Below are 19,890 nucleotides of genomic sequence, written 5' to 3'. Positions count from 1 at the left end.
ATATGCTGATTCTGGAAAATGACCCTCTGATTAAGAAAGAAAACTACAATATCCTTCATGATTTATTATTTATGTACTTGTGTGAATGTGATGTGTATCTACGTAACACGTCTCATAGAAGAAGAATTTAAAAAAGGCAGATGGCATGATGTCATAGGCGTTAAATTATAATTTAAATAATCATATTCACACACCAAAGTGCTGTCATTATGGTAAATCTGGCAGATTATGGTTTTCTGTCTGATAAAACATATATTTTATGGTTAATACATAAACCTTAAAGGGTTTCCACAGAGGGAAAGTTTATATGTTTCAGTGTGTTTATGATCAATATTATATGCACTTCATAACTGTGAGAGAATGAGGCAAATCTAGAAATAAATGATTATTTGGTCCCATCAATATGCGCATACATACACACAAACGCACACACACACACAAATGCACACACACACACACACACACACACACACACACACACACACACACACACACACACACACACACACACACACACACACACACACACCCCTTCCCCCAAACATTAGAAGAGAGCCCTAGATCAATGGAATATATTATTAAATCCAGGGGTATTTAATCTCCCACAGAAACACTTCCTTTGCTTTAAACCATTAGACATGGCTTTGAGCCTCTCACTGCCCCCCTGTGGCATGTCACATAATGGTACAGCCTATATATGAGTCAGCTTGTTGCTATGGCAGCACATTGGCCTAAGTATGGAAGTGGGCTAAGAGGAGGGGGAAAGGAATGCATATAGCACAGTAAAGCACATGATGCAAAGTCCTATATGACAGGAAAACCTCATTTAAAGCATCAAAGTCAAATTTAAATGAGCGATAGCAGTGAGTGTGCTTCATAACTATCCAGTTGTAAGAATAGGTACAGATAATAACCCCATCTGAATCCTTAACATTTTATATGAATCATGTTGAAACTATATTGTTACAAATGTGATTATTTTGTGGAATTGATATGTGAGTACTTGAAGTCTTGTTATTATATATTTACTGAATATAGAGCAGTCAAACACACACAGCACAAAGACTGCAGAGGAGTGCAGCTGGAGGGAGGGGGAGAAAATCGATGAAATAGAAGGAAACGGGGTGAAAAGACTGCTTCTCTTCTTCCCATTATATTCAGCAATTATAATGCCATCTTATACATTGCATCAGCAGTAACAAGAGCTAGGAGTAGAAACACAATCACACACAGCTCTATCTATCTATCTATCTATCTATCTATCTATCTATCTATCTATCTATCTATCTATCTATCTATCTATCTATCTATCTACGAAAGACACTGCCCATCTCCTGACATTGCACTGGATACTACACAGCACTGATTCATATCAGGTCAAGACAGGTCAAGTGTTCATGTGCAGAAATACTGGAATGAACACTTAATATAATAGCAGCATTTATATGATGTATTGTAATGGATTGTGCAAAACTGCAATTAACTGAAATGTTCTAGACTCTATTGCACATTGTGAGCTTGTCTGATCAACTCGGTACCATCTCTGACTTTCATCCAAAGAGCATTAATTCAAGTAAACAACAGAGATAATGCCACAAAGTACATAGGGACTAACTGAGCTATTTAGCTTGTATTACTGTAAAGAGAACAAGCAAGAAAGATGGAAAACACATCTTAAAACCAGCAACAATATTGCAACAAAATCAAAATCTATATATTTATCCAATATAAATATAGCTAATATATTTTTTGTGTATTGATGTACATATGTGAATTATGGGAATATAAATGCACATAAATTTACAGTATATCTAAATAATACAGTTTGTTACAGTCTGAAAATGTTTGTTTTGTTAAAGAGACTATGTAGAGATGCACTATGATTAGATTACTGATCAGCCTTACTGCATTCTTGCCCTCCTGAACAACACTCTACTTCCATCAACAGCAACATCCTTAACACACAAGTCATACCTCGCAGGCATTAATCCCCTTAAAATATGTCTGGAAACGCAAACACAACAACATTGATTAAATCTAGTTAAAGAGGTACTTTGTCTACAGGCCTAGAATATAAAGTTGAGCTTTTAAATGAGAAGTGAGGCAATAATTACTTCTATGATTTAATAGAGAAACTCAGAGACATGTGCCATAGACACTGATCTTGCTAATGGGTATAGACACTGTAGAGTCCGGAAGCTGGCTATATTAAACCCAGATGTAAAGACAGTCATGGCTGGGAGGTCACAAGTGCACAAGTACTCTCTCTCTCTCTCTCTCTCTCTCTCTCTCTCTCTCTTTCTCTCTCTCTCCCACACACACACACACACACACACACTTATTTTTCATAGAACCATGTACATCTGCTACACATCTAACAAAACCCAGTGTGTAGCCACAATATAACCCACATTGTTTCTTCCTGTAGAAAACGACCTCCACATCTGTCTGCCACATGAGCTTTGTACCCCTGTCCCACTGTCTCCACAAATCACCAAGCAACAAAGTACATATGGTTGATTTCAAACTGACTGCCTGTGGTGTAATGAGGAAATAAACACAAGCTACCAGCCACACAAATGTGCCTCAGCATTATTAGCTTAATTGCTGTTTACTGTCACCAGCTACAGTTACAAGAGTCCAAAATGTAAATTTGAAAGAATTAACACAAGCATATAATAAGGTCAAGAAAAGGGTGGAAATACTACCTACCAAACTTTTATTATGCAGTAAATAAGCAGTGAGACAGGGTTAGCATCACTTCTCTCACCTCAACCACTTTCTTTCATTTCTATTTCTTATCAATTTAGTGCAAAGGTTCAATGGATAAAAAAGGTAACTGACAACAGACAAATGTCAAAATTACATATCAGTATGTGCCCTCTCTCACCCCCCCCCCCCCCACACACACACACAAACACACACAAACACATGCACGCACATGCACACACATTTACATTTGCTAATTTGCTAACAATTTATCCAAAGCAACTTACAACTGAGGGACAACACAACTCAGCACTTGAAGTACTGAATTAGGATCATGCTCATGTTCCCAACAATAGAAACATGGCTGAACTGGGATCTGATTTCACATTTCTCTCTCTCTCTCTCTCTCTCTCTCTCTCTCTCTCTCTCTCACTCACTCTCTCTCTCTCTCTCTCCCTCTTTCCCTCCCTTAAACAAGTCATAATCACTTTCTTACATTCTTTTTAACCATTCTCCAACCTTTTCTCATTCTGTTTCATCACTGTGCAAATGCTAAAAAAAGCACAGAGCACAGATGATTACATGCAAAATAATATTAAATGTACCTAATAATCCCACATTAAACAGAAAATAGTGAGAGAAGGTCCTCACCTCAGCATTAACATCTGGGTCAAAGGGGTGCTTGGTTTGTCTTGGCACAGTCCTTGTGCCTCCTAGGTCAACATTCAAAAGAAGCTGACTAGAAGACGGGGCAAATTTAATGTCACTCTTTCTAGAGTCAGCGGTTCCATACATCTCATAATTAAACGCTTGTTTCAAAGTACCTGTGCCACCTGCGTCTGCATAAAGGGGTGGATAATACGGAATAACTGGTAGATTGGCAGCAGATTTGTAAAACATCCGCTCATGTCTCCATCTATAGCATTTGACTGACAATATACTTATGATAGAGACAATAAACAGAAAAGAAACTACAGCCAAGGCCAAAACTAGATAGAATGTCAGGTTGTCATTGTATTCCTTGTCATGTGTAAAGTCAGTGAACTCTGAGAGCACTTCAGGGAAAGTGTCCGCCACCACCACGTTAATATTGACTGTAGCTGAACGAGAGGGCTGTCCGTTGTCCTCCACTACAACAGTGAGTTTCTGTTTCACAGCATCTTTATCAGTGACTTGACGGACAGTTCTTATTTCTCCATTCTGTAAGCCCACTTCAAACAGCGCTCTGTCTGTTGGTTTGTGTAGTTTGTATGAGAGCCAGGCATTCTGTCCAGAGTCCACATCCACAGCCACTACTTTAGTGACAAGATATCCCACATCTGCTGAACGAGGCACCATTTCAGCCACCACAGAGCCACCAGTTTGTACTGGATACAGAATCTGAGGCGCGTTGTCATTCTGGTCCTGAATAAAAATGTTTACGGTGGCGTTGCTACTCATAGAAGGTGAACCACCATCTTGAGCTCTAATAGTAATGCTGAAAGATTTAACTTGCTCATAATCGAATGGGTTAATTGCATAAATCTTGCCATCGTCTGAGTCAATCGAAACTAATGATGATGCTGGTCTGCCATTCACATCTTTGTCGACAATGAAGTACGATACATGTGCATTAGCACCCAAGTCCTCATCATTCGCCTTCACAGTGAGCAAAATTAAAGAAGGTGAATTGTTCTCAGGGATGTGTGTGTTGTATATCTCCCGTTCAAAATGTGGTGAATGGTCATTTATGTCAGATACCTTTATTAACAATGTTTTTTTATTAGACAGCGATGGGAGCCCGCCATCTTTGGCCGTAATTGTTATGTTATATTCAGCCATTTGTTCTCTGTCTAAGCTGGAGTCTGTCACTATGCTGTAGTAATTGGACAGAGATGATTCGGTTCTAAACGGGAGATTGCCATCAATCCAGCAGGTGATCTTTCCGTTTTCCTCTGAGTCGCTGTCCTGTACGTTGATCATTGCAACAACTGTACCTGGGGGCGAGTTTTCAGGCAGCGTTGTGGAAAAGGACATGAGCGTCATTTTAGGCGCATTATCATTCACATCTGTCACTTCAATTACAACCTCACAGGAGTCAGCTAAACCTCCCTGGTCCTTTGCCTGGATTTTAAATTCATGAACGGTCGTGTCCTCAAAATCCAGCTGTCCAGACAGCATTATCTCTCCAGTGGATTCATTAATTGTGAATAGCTCTCTAATCTTAGGTGTTGTGTGTTCAAAATAATAGCCAATTTGTCCATTTGATGCTGTATCTGCGTCTGTGGCGTTAACTGTAATCAACAACGCTCCCTTTGACGTGTTTTCGGGGACAGAAACTCTATAAGAACTCGTTTTGAACACCGGGGGATTGTCATTAGTATCTAAAACAACAACATGAATTTTTACAGTGCCAGAGCGTTTAGGGTTGCCGCCATCTATAGCTGTTACTGTTAGATACAAATGTTCTTCCTTTTCTCTGTCTAATGGCGTCTGTAAAACAAGTTCGACATTTTTGCCACTACCTGCTCGACTCAGTGTTTTCAGTGTAAAATGGTCGGTCAAGTCAATTGAATAGCTTTGGATGCTGTTGATTCCCACGTCAGCGTCAAGTGCTTTATCCACAACAAAGCGCGTCCCGACGGAAGCTGATTCACTGATTTCCAGTTTAATTTCCCCTCGTGGAAACGCGGGACTGTTATCGTTCACGTCTAATATTTCCACAGTGACCCTGTAGAGCTCGATCGGGTTTTCAACAATGATCTCGAAGCTGATGCTGCAAGTAGAGGTTGAAGAAGAGCACAGACTCTCCCTGTCCATTCTTTCCTTTACCGTGATAAGTCCTTTCTCCCTGTTTAACTGCACATAGTCGCGGCCGCTCGCCGCGAAGATACGAGCCTTTCCTTCAAGAAGTCGCTTAGGCTCCAGATCCAGGTCCTTTACAACATCTCCGACTAAAGCACCAGGTGACATTTCTTCAGCCACTGAATACCGGAGCTGCCCGGATACGCCATTGAGCAAGTGCAAACAGACAAAAAGGACACTGGAACACCAGGCGAAAAGATGCTTTTTTCCCATGATAATGCAGCAGCGTTACCGAATCCTTTATAAGATTAATACAGAATTTCAAAGCGATTTTTCATAATAACCAAAATCACTTGATACATCTAATAATCGATATAAAAGGAAAATACGTAAAAAAAAAAAATCTTACATGCAGTCTTTATAACAATCTGAAATAGGAATCCAAGATAGTGGAAATGCGCGAATGCCACTATGAGGGGAGTTGTAGGATTTTTATACTTCAGAAAAATTAACTTCACTGATCAACAGCGACACTTATGGCTCAGAATAAGCATTACATAAAATAGAATAAAAGTAGTGAAGTGTAAGAGAATATAATTTTATTTTATAACTACGCAGAAGAGATATGGACGAAGCCATGTCTTATACAAATAGCTGCACAATCTTCATATATTAGGCATGCAAATGTATATGAAGCTGAACGCACACACACACACACACACACACACACACACACACACACACACACACACACACACACACACACATATATATATATATATATATATATATATATATATATATATATATATATATATATATATATATATATATATATTAAATGCGCATAATTATATATATGTAATTTGGAACATCTCTGTTATATTTTTGCAATAAGCCATTATTTTGTCACATATACATTACACTATAGTGAAAAAACATTCCGTCGCATATACCAACATGTTAGAAAGCTGGGGACAGAGTGCAGGGTCAGCCATGAAACGGAGAGGCCTGTGGCTAGCACGCTGGACCTCTATCATTAAGCCAGATATTTAAACAGTTAAACCACATTTGGTCCAATCTAATGTTCATAAGTAAGAGCATATACAAATCTATGAGAATATATGGAGATATGTAAGAGCATGAACATATGTAAGATATCTGAATCAACATACAACCTATTGGATACTTGGTGAAGAGCTCACCTGATTCTCAGTTTGTCCATGCAGAAGCGTCTGAGTTCCATTTGCTTCCAGGCTAATGGCACTCTTACTATACGGTCTGACATATTTTATATCGCTTTTTCTGGAATCCACAGTTCCACATATCTCATAATTAAATACTTGTTTTAAAGTGCCCGTGCCGCCAGCGTCTGCGTAAAGAGGTGGATAATACGGAATAACCGGAAGATTGGCACCGGATTTATAAAACATTCGCTCACGTCTCCATCTGTAACATTTCACTGACAGTATAGCTATGATGGACACGATAAAGAGAAAGGAAACTACAGCCAAGGCCAAGACTAGATAAAATGTCAGATTGTCGTTGTATTGCTTGTCGTGCGTAAAGTCAGTGAACTCTGAGAGCACTTCAGGGAAAGTGTCCGCCACCACCACGTTAACATTGACTGTAGCTGAACGAGATGGCTGTCCGTTGTCCTCCACTACAACAGTGAGCTTCTGTTTCACAACATCTTTATCAGTGACTTGACGCACAGTTCTTATTTCTCCATTCTGTAAGCCCACTTCAAACAGCGCTCTGTCTGTTGGTTTGTGTAGTTTATATGAGAGCCAGGCATTCTGTCCAGAGTCCACATCCACAGCCACCACTTTAGTGACAAGATATCCAACATCTGCTGAACGAGGCACCATTTCAGCCACCACAGAGCCACCAGTTTGTACTGGATACAGAATCTGAGGCGCGTTGTCATTCTGGTCCTGAATAATAATTTTTACACTCACGTTGCTACTGAGAGGAGGGTTGCCTCCGTCCTGCGCTTTTACGCGAATATTAAACTCTTTTGTTTGCTCGAAATCAAAAGACCGAATAGCGAGAATCTCTCCGCTCTCTGCGTTAACGGAAATATAAGACGAAGCAGAAACTCCGTTCACAGAAAGATCTTCTAAAAAATAAGAAATGCGCGCATTATTCCCAGAGTCTCTGTCAGTTGCTGTCACTGCAAATATAGACACTCCAGGTGAATTATTTTCCATCACATAAGGCGTGTATGAGTGACGCTGGAAAACAGGAGCGTTGTCGTTCACATCAGATATTTTAAGCCTCAGTGTTTTATTTGTAGATAAAGATGGAGAACCTTCATCTGTAGCTGTGATCGTTATATTGTATTCAGAAAACATTTCACGATCTAAAATACGGTCGGTGACTAAACTGTAGAAATTATTGGATGTCATTTTGATGCGAAACGGCAGATTTGTATTCACTGTGCATTTAATTTGCCCGTTTTTTCCGCTGTCTAAGTCTTTAACATTCAACATTGCTACAGCCGTTTCCAGGGTGGAATCCTCTGGAATCGGGTTAGAAAATGAGATAACGCTGATGACAGGAGAATTGTCATTAACATCTATAATTTCAACCAACACTTTACTGGTATCAACTAACCCACCCTTATCCATCGCTTCGATATCTAGTTCAAACTGTTTGTATTTTTCAAAATCTAAAAAAACTTTTACTTTAATATCTCCAGTTTCCGAATTAATACTGAACAAATCCACAGATTCTTTTCCGGTGCTTTGTGAAAATGAGTAGGTAACCTCTCCATTAGATCCTTTGTCTTTGTCAGTAGCACTAACTGTTACTACTAAAGTATCCTTTGGGGCATTTTCTGCCAAAGACACTCGATATATTGGCTGACTGAACACAGGAGAATTGTCGTTTACATCAAGAACAGTGACAGTTATCTTAACTGTCCCAGATTTCCGAGGAGTTCCACCATCAAATGCTGTCAAAATTAAATTATGCTCCTCTAGTTGCTCCCTGTCTAAAAGAGTTTTTAAAACCATCGCAACATATTTGTTGCCGTCACTGCGAAATAATTCTTTTAAAGTAAAATGTTTCGATGTGTTAAGAGTGTATGTCTGCAGTGTATTACGTCCAACATCGGGATCATGCGCACTGTCTAAAGAAAATCTTGAACCAGTGGCTGCCGTTTCCGGTATTTCAATACTGATTTCTTTTCTTTCAAAAGCTGGCGCATGATCATTGATATCTTGTATTTCAACATCAATTCGATGCAGCTCCATTGGATTATCTAGAATAATCTGAAAATGTATAGAGCATGGAGACACTTGAGCGCACAGCTTCTCTCTATCTATCCTCTCTCTCACTATCAGAGTGCCTTTATCCACATTCAGACCGATGTACTCACGACTGTCCTCAGTAAAGATCCGCGCTCGACCAGATTTCAGTCTCTTAACATCCAAACCGAGATCCTGAACGATATTTCCCACCACCGATCCCTTGTTCATCTCCTCGGGAATAGAATAACGGACCTGCCCGTGCGCAACAGCCATGAAAAAAGCAAAGCCAACCAGAAGCACCGTCATCCATGTCGAAACGCGGAGAGTAGAGCCTCTTAGCCGGGCATAAAGTGAATAAAAAACACCCATCTTATAAATACTCCAAACCAGGTAGGATAAAGACATTTAAAATCAGTGACAAATAAAAAGAATGAAGTGCTAAAAGGCAAAACCTCCGTGATGCTTGTTTAATCAACAGAGAGTCCAGAGTGGGGAGAAATCCAGACTGCACAATAAAGAGGAGGATCTAAAATCAGATTTTAAAAATTGCACTCGCTGACAAACAGCGTCACTTAGAGCACAAGCAAAACATTACAAGATATACGATGCAGAAAAAACATCAACAATTTTATTTGGTGATTAAATTTACGCATTATTTCAGAGGATGTGTTCTTTACCTGAACAAAAAAAAATTAATACCAATAGGGTATAAATATTCTTACTGAAGAACAATTTAATTAAAATTCTTTAAGCTCTTATTTCTCTGTATAAATCTTCAAATACATGGACAAATATATTTAAAAATCATGATCAGAGCATTTAGTTAGTTTTATTGTGGTTAAAAAACAACCTTGCCGAGCATTTAAAATGAAACTGCTTAAAAAATTTAAACAATTAGGTATACCAATATATTGAAATAAAACATACAGTGAACATTGCTCAAGCTCAGTTAAAAAACCCAAACCACAAAAAACAAAAAGCTAACTAACTATCTAACTAACTAACTAACTAACTAACTAACTAACTAACTAACTAAACGTCATAAGTGTCACGGTAAGATCGATTGCATTTGTTGGTCTCACCTGATCGTAGTCACCAACTTTCGTCTTCTGTGCATGCGTAAGAGTCTGTGCTCCACTGCTGTCCAGACTAATTATGCTCTCAGTAGGAGGTCTGACATATTTCAGATCACTCTTTCTAGAGTCAGTAGTTCTGTAAGCTTCGTAATTGTACATATGTTGTAAAGTTCCTGTTCCTCCCACGTCTGCGTAAAGGGGTGGATAATACGGAATAACCGGAAGATTGGCACCGGATTTATAAAACATTCGCTCACGTCTCCATCTGTAGCATTTCACTGACAGTATAGCTATGATGGACACGATAAAGAGAAAAGAAACTACAGCCAAGGCCAAGACTAGATAAAATGTCAGGTTGTCGTTGTATTGCTTGTCGTGCGTAAAGTCAGTGAACTCAGAGAGCACTTCAGGGAAAGTGTCCGCCACCACCACGTTAACATTGACTGTAGCAGAACGAGAGGGCTGTCCGTTGTCCTCCACTACAACGGTGAGTTTCTGTTTCACAGCATCTTTATCAGTGACTTGACGCACAGTTCTTATTTCTCCATTCTGTAAGCCCACTTCAAATAGCGCTCTGTCTGTCGGTTTGTGCAGTTTATATGAGAGCCAGGCATTCTGTCCAGAGTCCACATCCACAGCCACCACTTTAGTGACAAGATATCCAACATCTGCTGAACGAGGCACCATTTCAGCCACCACAGAGCCACCAGTTTGTACTGGATACAGAATCTGAGGTGCGTTGTCATTCTGGTCCTGAATAATAATTTTCACACTCACGTTGCTACTGAGAGGCGGGTTGCCTCCGTCCTGCGCTTTTACGCGAATATTAAACTCTTTTGTTTGCTCGAAATCAAAAGACCGAATAGCGAGAATCTCTCCGCTCTCTGCGTTAACGGAAATATAAGACGAAGCAGAAACTCCGTTCACAGAAAGATCTTCTAAAAAATAAGAAATGCGCGCATTATTCCCAGAGTCTCTGTCAGTCGCTGTCACTGCAAATATAGACACTCCAGGTGAATTATTTTCCATCACATAAGCCGTGTATGAGTGACGCTGGAAAACAGGAGCGTTGTCGTTCACATCAGATATTTTAAGCCTCAGTGTTTTATTTGTAGATAAAGATGGAGAACCTTCATCTGTAGCTATAATTGTGATATTGTATTCAGAAAACATTTCACGATCCAAAATACGCTCAGTAACTAAATTGTAGAAATTAAAGGATGTCGATTTGATGCGAAACGGCAGATCTGAATTCACTGCGCATTTAATTTGTCCGTTTTTCCCGCTGTCTATGTCTTTAATATTCAACATTGCGACAACAGTCTCAGGGTCAGAATCCTCTGGGATCTGGTTTGAAAATGAGATAACACTAATAATAGGTGAATTATCATTAACATCAATAATATCAATCAGAACTTTACTGGTATCAGTTTGTCCGCCTTCATCTATCGCTTCTACGTTTAATTCATACTGTTTGGATTTTTCAAAATCTAGGACACCTTTCACTGTTATTTCCCCTGTGTTTGAATTAATATTAAACAATTCTATGGCTTCCTTTCCGGTGCTTTGTGAAAATGAATATGAAACATCACTATTAGATCCTTTGTCTTTGTCAGTAGCACTGACTTTTACTACTAAACTGTCTTTCGGAATATTTTCTGACAAAGACACTCGGTATATTGGCTCACTGAACACAGGAGAATTGTCGTTTACATCAAGAACAGTGACAGTTATTTTAACTGTTCCAGATTTCTGAGGAGTTCCACCATCAAAAGCTGTCAAAATTAATGCATGCTCCTCTTGAAGCTCTCTGTCTAAAGGCGTTTTTAATACCATCTCAACATATTTGCTGCCATCGTTACGTGATAATTCTTTCAACGTGAAATGATCCGTGGGATTAAGAGTGTATTTTTGCAGGGTATTCAGTCCAACATCGGGATCATGCGCACTGCCTAAAGAAAAGCGTGAACCTGAGACAATAGATTCCCTTATTTCAATGCTGATTTCTTTTCTGTCGAAAGCTGGCGCATGATCATTGATATCTTGTATTTCCACATCAATTCGATGCAGCTCCGCTGGATTATCTAGAATAATCTGAAAATGTATAGAGCATGGAGACACTTGAGCGCACAGCTCCTCTCTATCTATCCTCTCTCTCACTATCAGAGTGCCTTTATCCACATTCAGACCGATGTACTCACGACTGTCCTCCGTAAAGATCCGCGCTCGACCAGATTTCAGTCTCTTAACATCCAAACCGAGATCCTGAACGATATTTCCCACCACCGATCCCTTGTTCATCTCCTCGGGAATAGAATAACGGACCTGCCCGTGCGCAACGGCCATGACAAAAGCAAATCCAACCAGAAGCTTTGTCATCCATGTCGAGACGCGGACAGTAGAGACACTTATCCGGACATCGAGGGAACAAAGAAACCCCATCCTGTAAACACTGAAAGACGCACACGATTCGAAACCTTTAGCTCAGTTTAAAATGTTAAAAACAACCTTAAACTGTGCTGAAGATCTTTACTGATTTGTTAATTATTAAATCTCGAAACCGAGCAGAGTGAAAAGAATTCTAGGCTGCATGCAGTCATTATATAGGGGAGGATCGAGAACTGTGCACTTAAAAATTGCACAACCTGACCAACAGCGTCACTTAGAGCAGTTAAGAAATATTGCACATGATAACAGGAGAGAAAGAGAGAGAGAGAGAGAGAGAGAGAGAGAGAGAGAGAGAGAGAGAGAGAGAGAGAGAGAGAGAGAGAGAGAGAGAGAGAGAGATGTTTATAAAAGTACAAAAACTGATTTTTCAAGTGTTACTGCCATTGATATTATGGATTATAGGATAAAATTTCCAATAATGCTCAACCTATAAACACAGTAAAATTTTCGCAGAACAAGCATGCTGGATAGACACAAGTTAGACAACACATTACCGTTTCTACTTTTTCCTTTCCACTGAGTCCAGGAACAATAAATAAAAGTGCAGTGTTCATGAACTACTGGAAAATATATATTGGTGGTAACGTCAATAACGTCAGTAACGTCAGCAAGCAAATAAACATTCTACAAAAAAAAACAATAAAATAAATAATACAAAAATATTTTTTTTTTCTAAGACCTTCCTATAACAAAAAACAAACGAAGTATTTTGTTTAAATCCCATATATCAAAAACTATGGCCATGCTGAGTGTAATTGTTTGAGGTTGTAGCTCTCACCTGATTAGATTCGTCATAAGCTTTCAGTCTCTGAGCACATGTAAGAGTCTGTGTTCCACTGTTCTCCAAACTAATGATGCTCTCAGTAGGAGGTCTGGGGTATTTAAGATCACTCTTTCTAGAGTCACTGGTTCTGTAAGCTTCATAATTGTACATATGTTTTAAAGTTCCTGTTCCTCCCACATCTGCGTAAAGTGGTGGATAATACGGAATAACCGGAAGATTGGCACCGGATTTGTAAAACATTCGTTCACGTCTCCATCTGTAGCATTTCACTGACAGAATAGCTATGATGGACACGATAAAGAGAAAAGAAACTACAGCCAAGGCCAAGACTAGATAAAATGTCAGGTTGTCTTTGTATTCCTTGTCGTGCGTAAAGTCAGTGAACTCAGAGAGCACTTCAGGGAAAGTGTCCGCCACCACCACGTTAACACTGACTGTAGCTGAACGAGAGGGCTGTCCGTTGTCCTCCACTACAACAGTGAGCTTCTGTTTCACAGCATCTTTATCAGTGACTTGACGCACAGTTCTTATTTCTCCATTCTGTAAGCCCACTTCAAACAGCGCTCTGTCTGTCGGTTTGTGTAGTTTATATGAGAGCCAGGCATTCTGTCCAGAGTCCACATCCACAGCCACCACTTTAGTGACAAGATATCCCACATCTGCTGAACGAGGCACCATTTCAGCCACCACAGAGCCACCAGTTTGTACTGGATACAGAATCTGAGGCGCGTTGTCATTCTGGTCCTGAATAATAATTTTTACACTCACGTTGCTACTGAGAGGCGGGTTGCCTCCGTCCTGCGCTTTTACGCGAATATTAAACTCTTTTGTTTGCTCGAAATCAAAAGACCGAATAGCGAGAATCTCTCCGCTCTCTGCGTTAACGGAAATATAAGACGAAGCAGAAACTCCGTTCACAGAAAGATCTTCTAAAAAATAAGAAATGCGCGCATTATTCCCAGAGTCTCTGTCAGTCGCTGTCACTGCAAATATAGACACTCCAGGTGAATTATTTTCCATCACATAAGCCGTGTATGAGTGACGCTGGAAAACAGGAGCGTTGTCGTTCACATCAGAGATTTTAAGTCTCAGTGTTTTATTTGTAGATAAAGATGGAGAACCTTCATCTGTAGCTGTGATCGTTATATTGTATTCAGGAAACATTTCACGATCTAAAATACGGTCAGTGACTAAACTGTAGATATTAGAGGATGTCGATTTGATGCGAAACGGCAGATTTGAATTCACTGTGCATTTAATTTGTCCATTTTTTCCGCTGTCTAAGTCTTTAACATTTAGGATTGCAATAACAGTCTCCGTAGCAGAATCCTCTGGAATCGGGTTAGAAAATGAGATAACACTGATTACAGGTGAATTGTCATTAACATCAATAATTTCAATGAGTATTTTACTGGTATCAGTTAATCCGCCTTCGTCTATTGCCTCGACATTCAGTTCGTATTGTTTGGATTTCTCAAAATCTACGATATCTTTTACTTTAATTTCTCCTGTGTCTGAATTAATATTAAATAATTCCATGGCCTCTTTTCCTGAACTTTGTGAAAATGAGTAGGTGATCTCGCCATTAGATCCTTTGTCCTTGTCTGTAGCACTAACTGTTACTACTAAACTATCCTTTTGGGCATTTTCTGACAAAGACACTCGATATATTGGCTGACTGAACACAGGAGAATTATCGTTTACATCAAGAACAGTGACAGTGATCTTAAATGTTCCAGATTTTTGAGGAGACCCACCATCAAATGCTGTTAATATTAATTTATGCTCTTCTTCTTGTTCTCTGTCTAACGGAGTTTTTAAAATCATTGCAACATATTTCGTACCGTCGCTACGAGATAATTCTTTTAAAGTGAAATATTCCATGGGATTAAGAGTGTATCTCTGCAGTGTATTCAGCCCAACGTCAGGATCATGCGCACTGTCTAAATAAAATCGTGATCCAATGGCTGCAGTTTCCGCTATTTCAATATTGACCTCTTTTCTTTCAAAAGCTGGCGCATGATCATTGATATCTTGTATTTCCACATCAATTCGATGCAGCTCCACTGGATTATCTAGAATAATCTGAAAATGTATAGAGCATGGAGACACTTGAGCGCACAGCTCCTCTCTATCTATCCTCTCTCTTACTATCAGAGTGCCTTTATCCACATTCAGACCGATGTACTCACGACTGTCCTCAGTAAAGATCCGCGCTCGACCAGATTTCAGTCTCTTAACATCCAAACCGAGTTCCTGAACGATATTTCCCACCACCGATCCCTTGTTCATCTCCTCGGGAATAGAATAACGAATCTGCCCGTGCGCAACGGCCATGAAAACAACAAATCTAACCAGAAGCTTTGTCATCCATGTCGAAACGCGGATGGTAGAGCCTCTTACCCGGACATCGAGGGAACAAAGAAAACCCATCCTGTAAACTCTGTAAGATGCACGATTCAGGAACCTTAAAAACTTCTTAAATATCCAATAGTGCTGAACAGCAATAATTAATTGCTGGCTTTTATATGGATGAACAGGACCGGCTGAAAAGAAATTCCCCTCTGCATGAAATCATAATACATGGGAGGATCTTGAACAGAGCATTTAAAAACTGCACACGCTAACCAACAGCGTCACTCAGAGCACCAAACAAACATTACACATGATAGAAGGCATAGATAGATAGATAGACAGATAGACAGATAGATAGATAGATAGATAGATAGATAGATAGATAGATAGATAGATAGATAGATAGATAGATAGATAGATAGATCATTTAAATAATGCATTTGTACGAATTTTGTAATGGCTGCTGGGGTTTGTGATTAAGATCAATCTATTTCTAAACAACTTACTCCACATGTAAACATGTTTAAAAGGTATTATAAAATCTTACTGAAAAATGTATCAAATATTCAAAAAAAATCCCTGTATTTTTATTTTTTAAAATGCATAAACAGTTTACGTGAAGTAATCAATAATCAACATGAAACTGCTTACACTTGAAAGGGAAAAGTTCAAAACAGTAATTTTTATTTGTTTGTCCCTCTGCTGAAGCCCAGAAATGTCCTATGTCAAACATCTCATTGTTCATCCCGGGACAGTTTTGAGGTGGTTGTGAAAAAGGAGGACAGAAAACAACCTATTTTCCATTCTAGACAATGTATCACATCCTCTGTACACTTTATCGTTGTCAGGAAGCAGAGCCCCTTCGGTAACATACTCATTCAGCTCCAATGCAATATGTAGCAGCACAAGAGGCTCCTCTTAACATCAGCGATCACCCTGTACAACAACTCTTCACTGCACCAGAACATTTTAGTGAATTGCAGTGATTCTGAGAATGAGATCATTGTACATATTTTACATTTTGCACTGGAGTGAATTTTGCTTACTGTACAGATGATACTCATTACTGAACTGTACAATTGTGGATACTCTGATGATCACAGCTATGGAACCAAAGCTGCTGTTATACACTGCATGCATCATACATTATACTAAATAATGAATCTTCCTGAGAGATAATTCTTCAGTATTACACTGAGACGTTCACACTTATTCAGAGGACTTGTATGCATAAGCCTATGTTTAATACAATATGTATACTACTGCTGATGCTACTGCTACTACTATTACTACTAGTACTACTACTGTTATTCTTCTTATTATTTATTATTATTATTATTATTATTATTATTATTCGAATTTTATTATTTTATTATTATTTATTATTATTTATTTTGAATGTCCTTGCTTGTACACTCAAGTTTTTGGACTGAACCCTTGAGAAGCAATAGGTCCTAAAATTATAAATAAAGGTCGACAAATGAATGAATGAATGAATAAATAAATAAATAAATAAATAAATAAATAAATAAATATTTCCAAATTCATGCATATAGTAGCACTAGTGCACTGGTATGAACTGATCACAAACAGAATACGTCATGTTTAGTAATTATTTGCTGTTTTATGGTAGAGCAGATTTGGCACTCCAGAATCACAAAAGCGTCAGTCTACAGGAAGTCACCACAAAAACTATCGAGTGAATTTGAAAGTACAATGTACAATTCATATTCTGACTCCTATTAGGACAGAAATTTTAGACACAAAAATTGAACATATAATTTAAATTATGCATTTAAATTTCAGCTATCGGAAAGTGAAGGACTGTTTTTAATTGTGAATCTCACCTGATCGTAGTCACCAACTTTTTCCTTTTGCGCATGCATAAGAGTCTGTGTTCCACTGTTGTCCAAACCAATGATGCTTTCAGTAGGAGGTCTGACATATTTCAGATCACTCTTTATAGAGTCAGTGGTTCTGTAAGTTTCATAATTGTACATATGTTGTAAAGTTCCTGTTCCTCCCACGTCTGCGTAAAGAGGTGGATAATACGGAATAACCGGAAGATTGGCACCGGATTTGTAAAACATTCGCTCACGTCTCCATCTGTAGCATTTCACTGACAGTATAGCTATGATGGACACGATAAAGAGAAAAGAAACTACAGCCAAGGCCAAGACTAGATAAAATGTCAGGTTGTCGTTGTATTGCTTGTCGTGCGTAAAGTCAGTGAACTCTGAGAGCACTTCAGGGAAAGTGTCCGCCACCACCACGTTAACACTGACTGTAGCTGAACGAGAGGGCTGTCCGTTGTCCTCCACTACAACAGTGAGCTTCTGTTTCACAACATCTTTATCAGTGACTTGACGCACAGTTCTTATTTCTCCATTCTGTAAGCCCACTTCAAACAGCGCTCTGTCTGTCGGTTTGTGTAGTTTATATGAGAGCCAGGCATTCTGTCCAGAGTCCACATCCACAGCCACCACTTTAGTGACAAGATATCCCACATCTGCTGAACGAGTCACCATTTCAGCCACCACAGAGCCACCAGTTTGTACTGGATACAGAATCTGAGGTGCGTTGTCATTCTGGTCCTGAATAATAATTTTCACACTCACGTTGCTACTGAGAGGCGGGTTGCCTCCGTCCTGCGCTTTTACGCGAATATTAAACTCTTTTGTTTGCTCGAAATCAAAAGACCGGATAGCGAGAATCTCTCCGCTCTCTGCGTTAACGGAAATATAAGACGAAGCAGAAACTCCGTTCACAGAAAGATCTTCTAAAAAATAAGAAATGCGCGCATTATTCCCAGAGTCTCTGTCAGTCGCTGTCACTGCAAATATAGACACTCCAGGTGAATTATTTTCCATCACATAAGCCGTGTATGAGTGACGCTGGAAAACAGGAGCGTTGTCGTTCACATCAGATATTTTAAGCCTCAGTGTTTTATTTGTAGATAAAGATGGAGAACCTTCATCTGTAGCTGTGATCGTTATATTGTATTCAGAAAACATTTCACGATCTAAAATACGGTTGGTGACTAAACTGTAGAAATTATTGGATGTCGATTTGATGCGAAACGGCAGATCTGAATTCACTGCGCATTTAATTTGTCCGTTTATCCCGCTGTCTATGTCTTTAATATTAAACATTGCGACAACAGACTCAGGGTTGGAATCTTCTGGGATTGGGTTGGAAAATGAGATAACACTAATAACAGGTGAATTATCATTAACATCAATAATATCAATCAGAACTTTACTGGTATCAGTTTGTCCGCCTTCATCTATTGCTTCCACGTTTAATTCATACTGTTTGGATTTTTCAAAATCTAGGACACCTTTCACTGTTATTTCCCCTGTGTTTGAATTAATATTAAACAATTCTATGGCTTCCTTTCCGGTGCTTTGTGAAAAAGAATATGAAACATCACTATTAGATCCTTTGTCTTTGTCAGTAGCACTGACTTTTACTACTAAACTGTCTTTCGGAATATTTTCTGACAAAGACACTCGGTATATTGGCTGACTGAACACAGGAGAATTGTCGTTTACATCAAGAACAGTGACAGTTATTTTAACTGTTCCAGATTTCTGAGGAGTTCCACCATCAAAAGCTGTCAAAATTAATACATGCTCCTCTTGAAGCTCTCTGTCTAAAGGCGTTTTTAATACCATCTCAACATATTTGCTGCCATCATTACGTGATAATTCTTTCAACGTGAAATGATCCGTGGGATTAAGAGTGTATCTTTGCAGCGTATTCAGTCCAACATCGGGATCATGCGCACTGCCTAAAGAAAAGCGTGAACCTGAGACAATAGATTCCCTTATTTCAATGCTGATTTCTTTTCTGTCGAAATCAGGGGCATGATCATTGATATCTTGTATTTCCACATCAATTCCATGCAACTCCACTGGATTATCTAAAATAATCTGAAAATGTATAGAGCATGGAGACACTTGAGCGCACAGCTCCTCTCTATCTATTCTCTCTCTCACTATCAGAGTGCCTTTATCCACATTCAGACCGATGTACTCACGACTGTCCTCCGTAAAAATCCGCGCTCGACCAGATTTCAGTCTCTTAACATCCAAACCGAGATCCTGGACGATATTTCCCACCACCGATCCCTTGTTCATCTCTTCGGGAATAGAATAACGGACCTGCCCGTGCGCAACGGCCATGACAAAAGCAAATCCAACTAGAATCGTTGTCAGCCATGTCGAAACGCGGACAGTAGAGCCACTTATCCGGACATCGAGGGAACAAAGAAAACCCATCTTGTAACTACTGTAAGATACGAAACTATTAGCTCTTTTAAAAATGAGAAAAACAACCATAAACTGTGCTGAAGAGCCTTACTGATTTGTCAATTATTAAATCGTAAAACCTTGCCGAGTGAAAAGTATTCTAAGCTGCATGCAGTTATATATAGGGGAGGATCGAGAACTGTGCATTTAAAAATTGCACAACC

The 19,890-nt window shown here is 39.2% G+C and overlaps 1 protein-coding gene across 13 annotated transcripts in view; it reads right to left on the bottom strand.

Moving 5' to 3' along the window:
• The window catches only part of LOC132856721 (protocadherin gamma-A11-like), a 75,498-nt gene that overhangs the window by 25,264 nt on the left and 30,344 nt on the right, over positions 1 to 19,890 (bottom strand). Inside the window, exon 1 of one of the 13 annotated variants that reach the window (XM_060886429.1) lies at positions 17,261 to 19,707. The exons of 8 other annotated variants lie outside the window; for them this stretch is intronic. In XM_060886429.1, coding sequence (XP_060742412.1) covers positions 17,261 to 19,696 — 2,436 coding nt within the window. In that variant the 5' untranslated portion in view covers positions 19,697 to 19,707. Of the gene's footprint in view, positions 1 to 3,360; positions 5,803 to 6,698; positions 9,227 to 9,832; positions 12,385 to 13,052; positions 15,492 to 17,260; positions 19,708 to 19,890 lie in introns of those variants that run through there. 4 more of the 13 variants (XM_060886424.1, XM_060886428.1, XM_060886418.1 and 1 more) reach the window with 4 other exon arrangements.

This window comes from Tachysurus vachellii, chromosome 14 (assembly GCF_030014155.1).
Source record: "Tachysurus vachellii isolate PV-2020 chromosome 14, HZAU_Pvac_v1, whole genome shotgun sequence".
NCBI lineage: Eukaryota > Metazoa > Chordata > Actinopteri > Siluriformes > Bagridae > Tachysurus > Tachysurus vachellii.
Note: the sequence above shows the minus strand (reverse complement) of the source record. Positions and strands in the feature narration are given on the sequence as shown.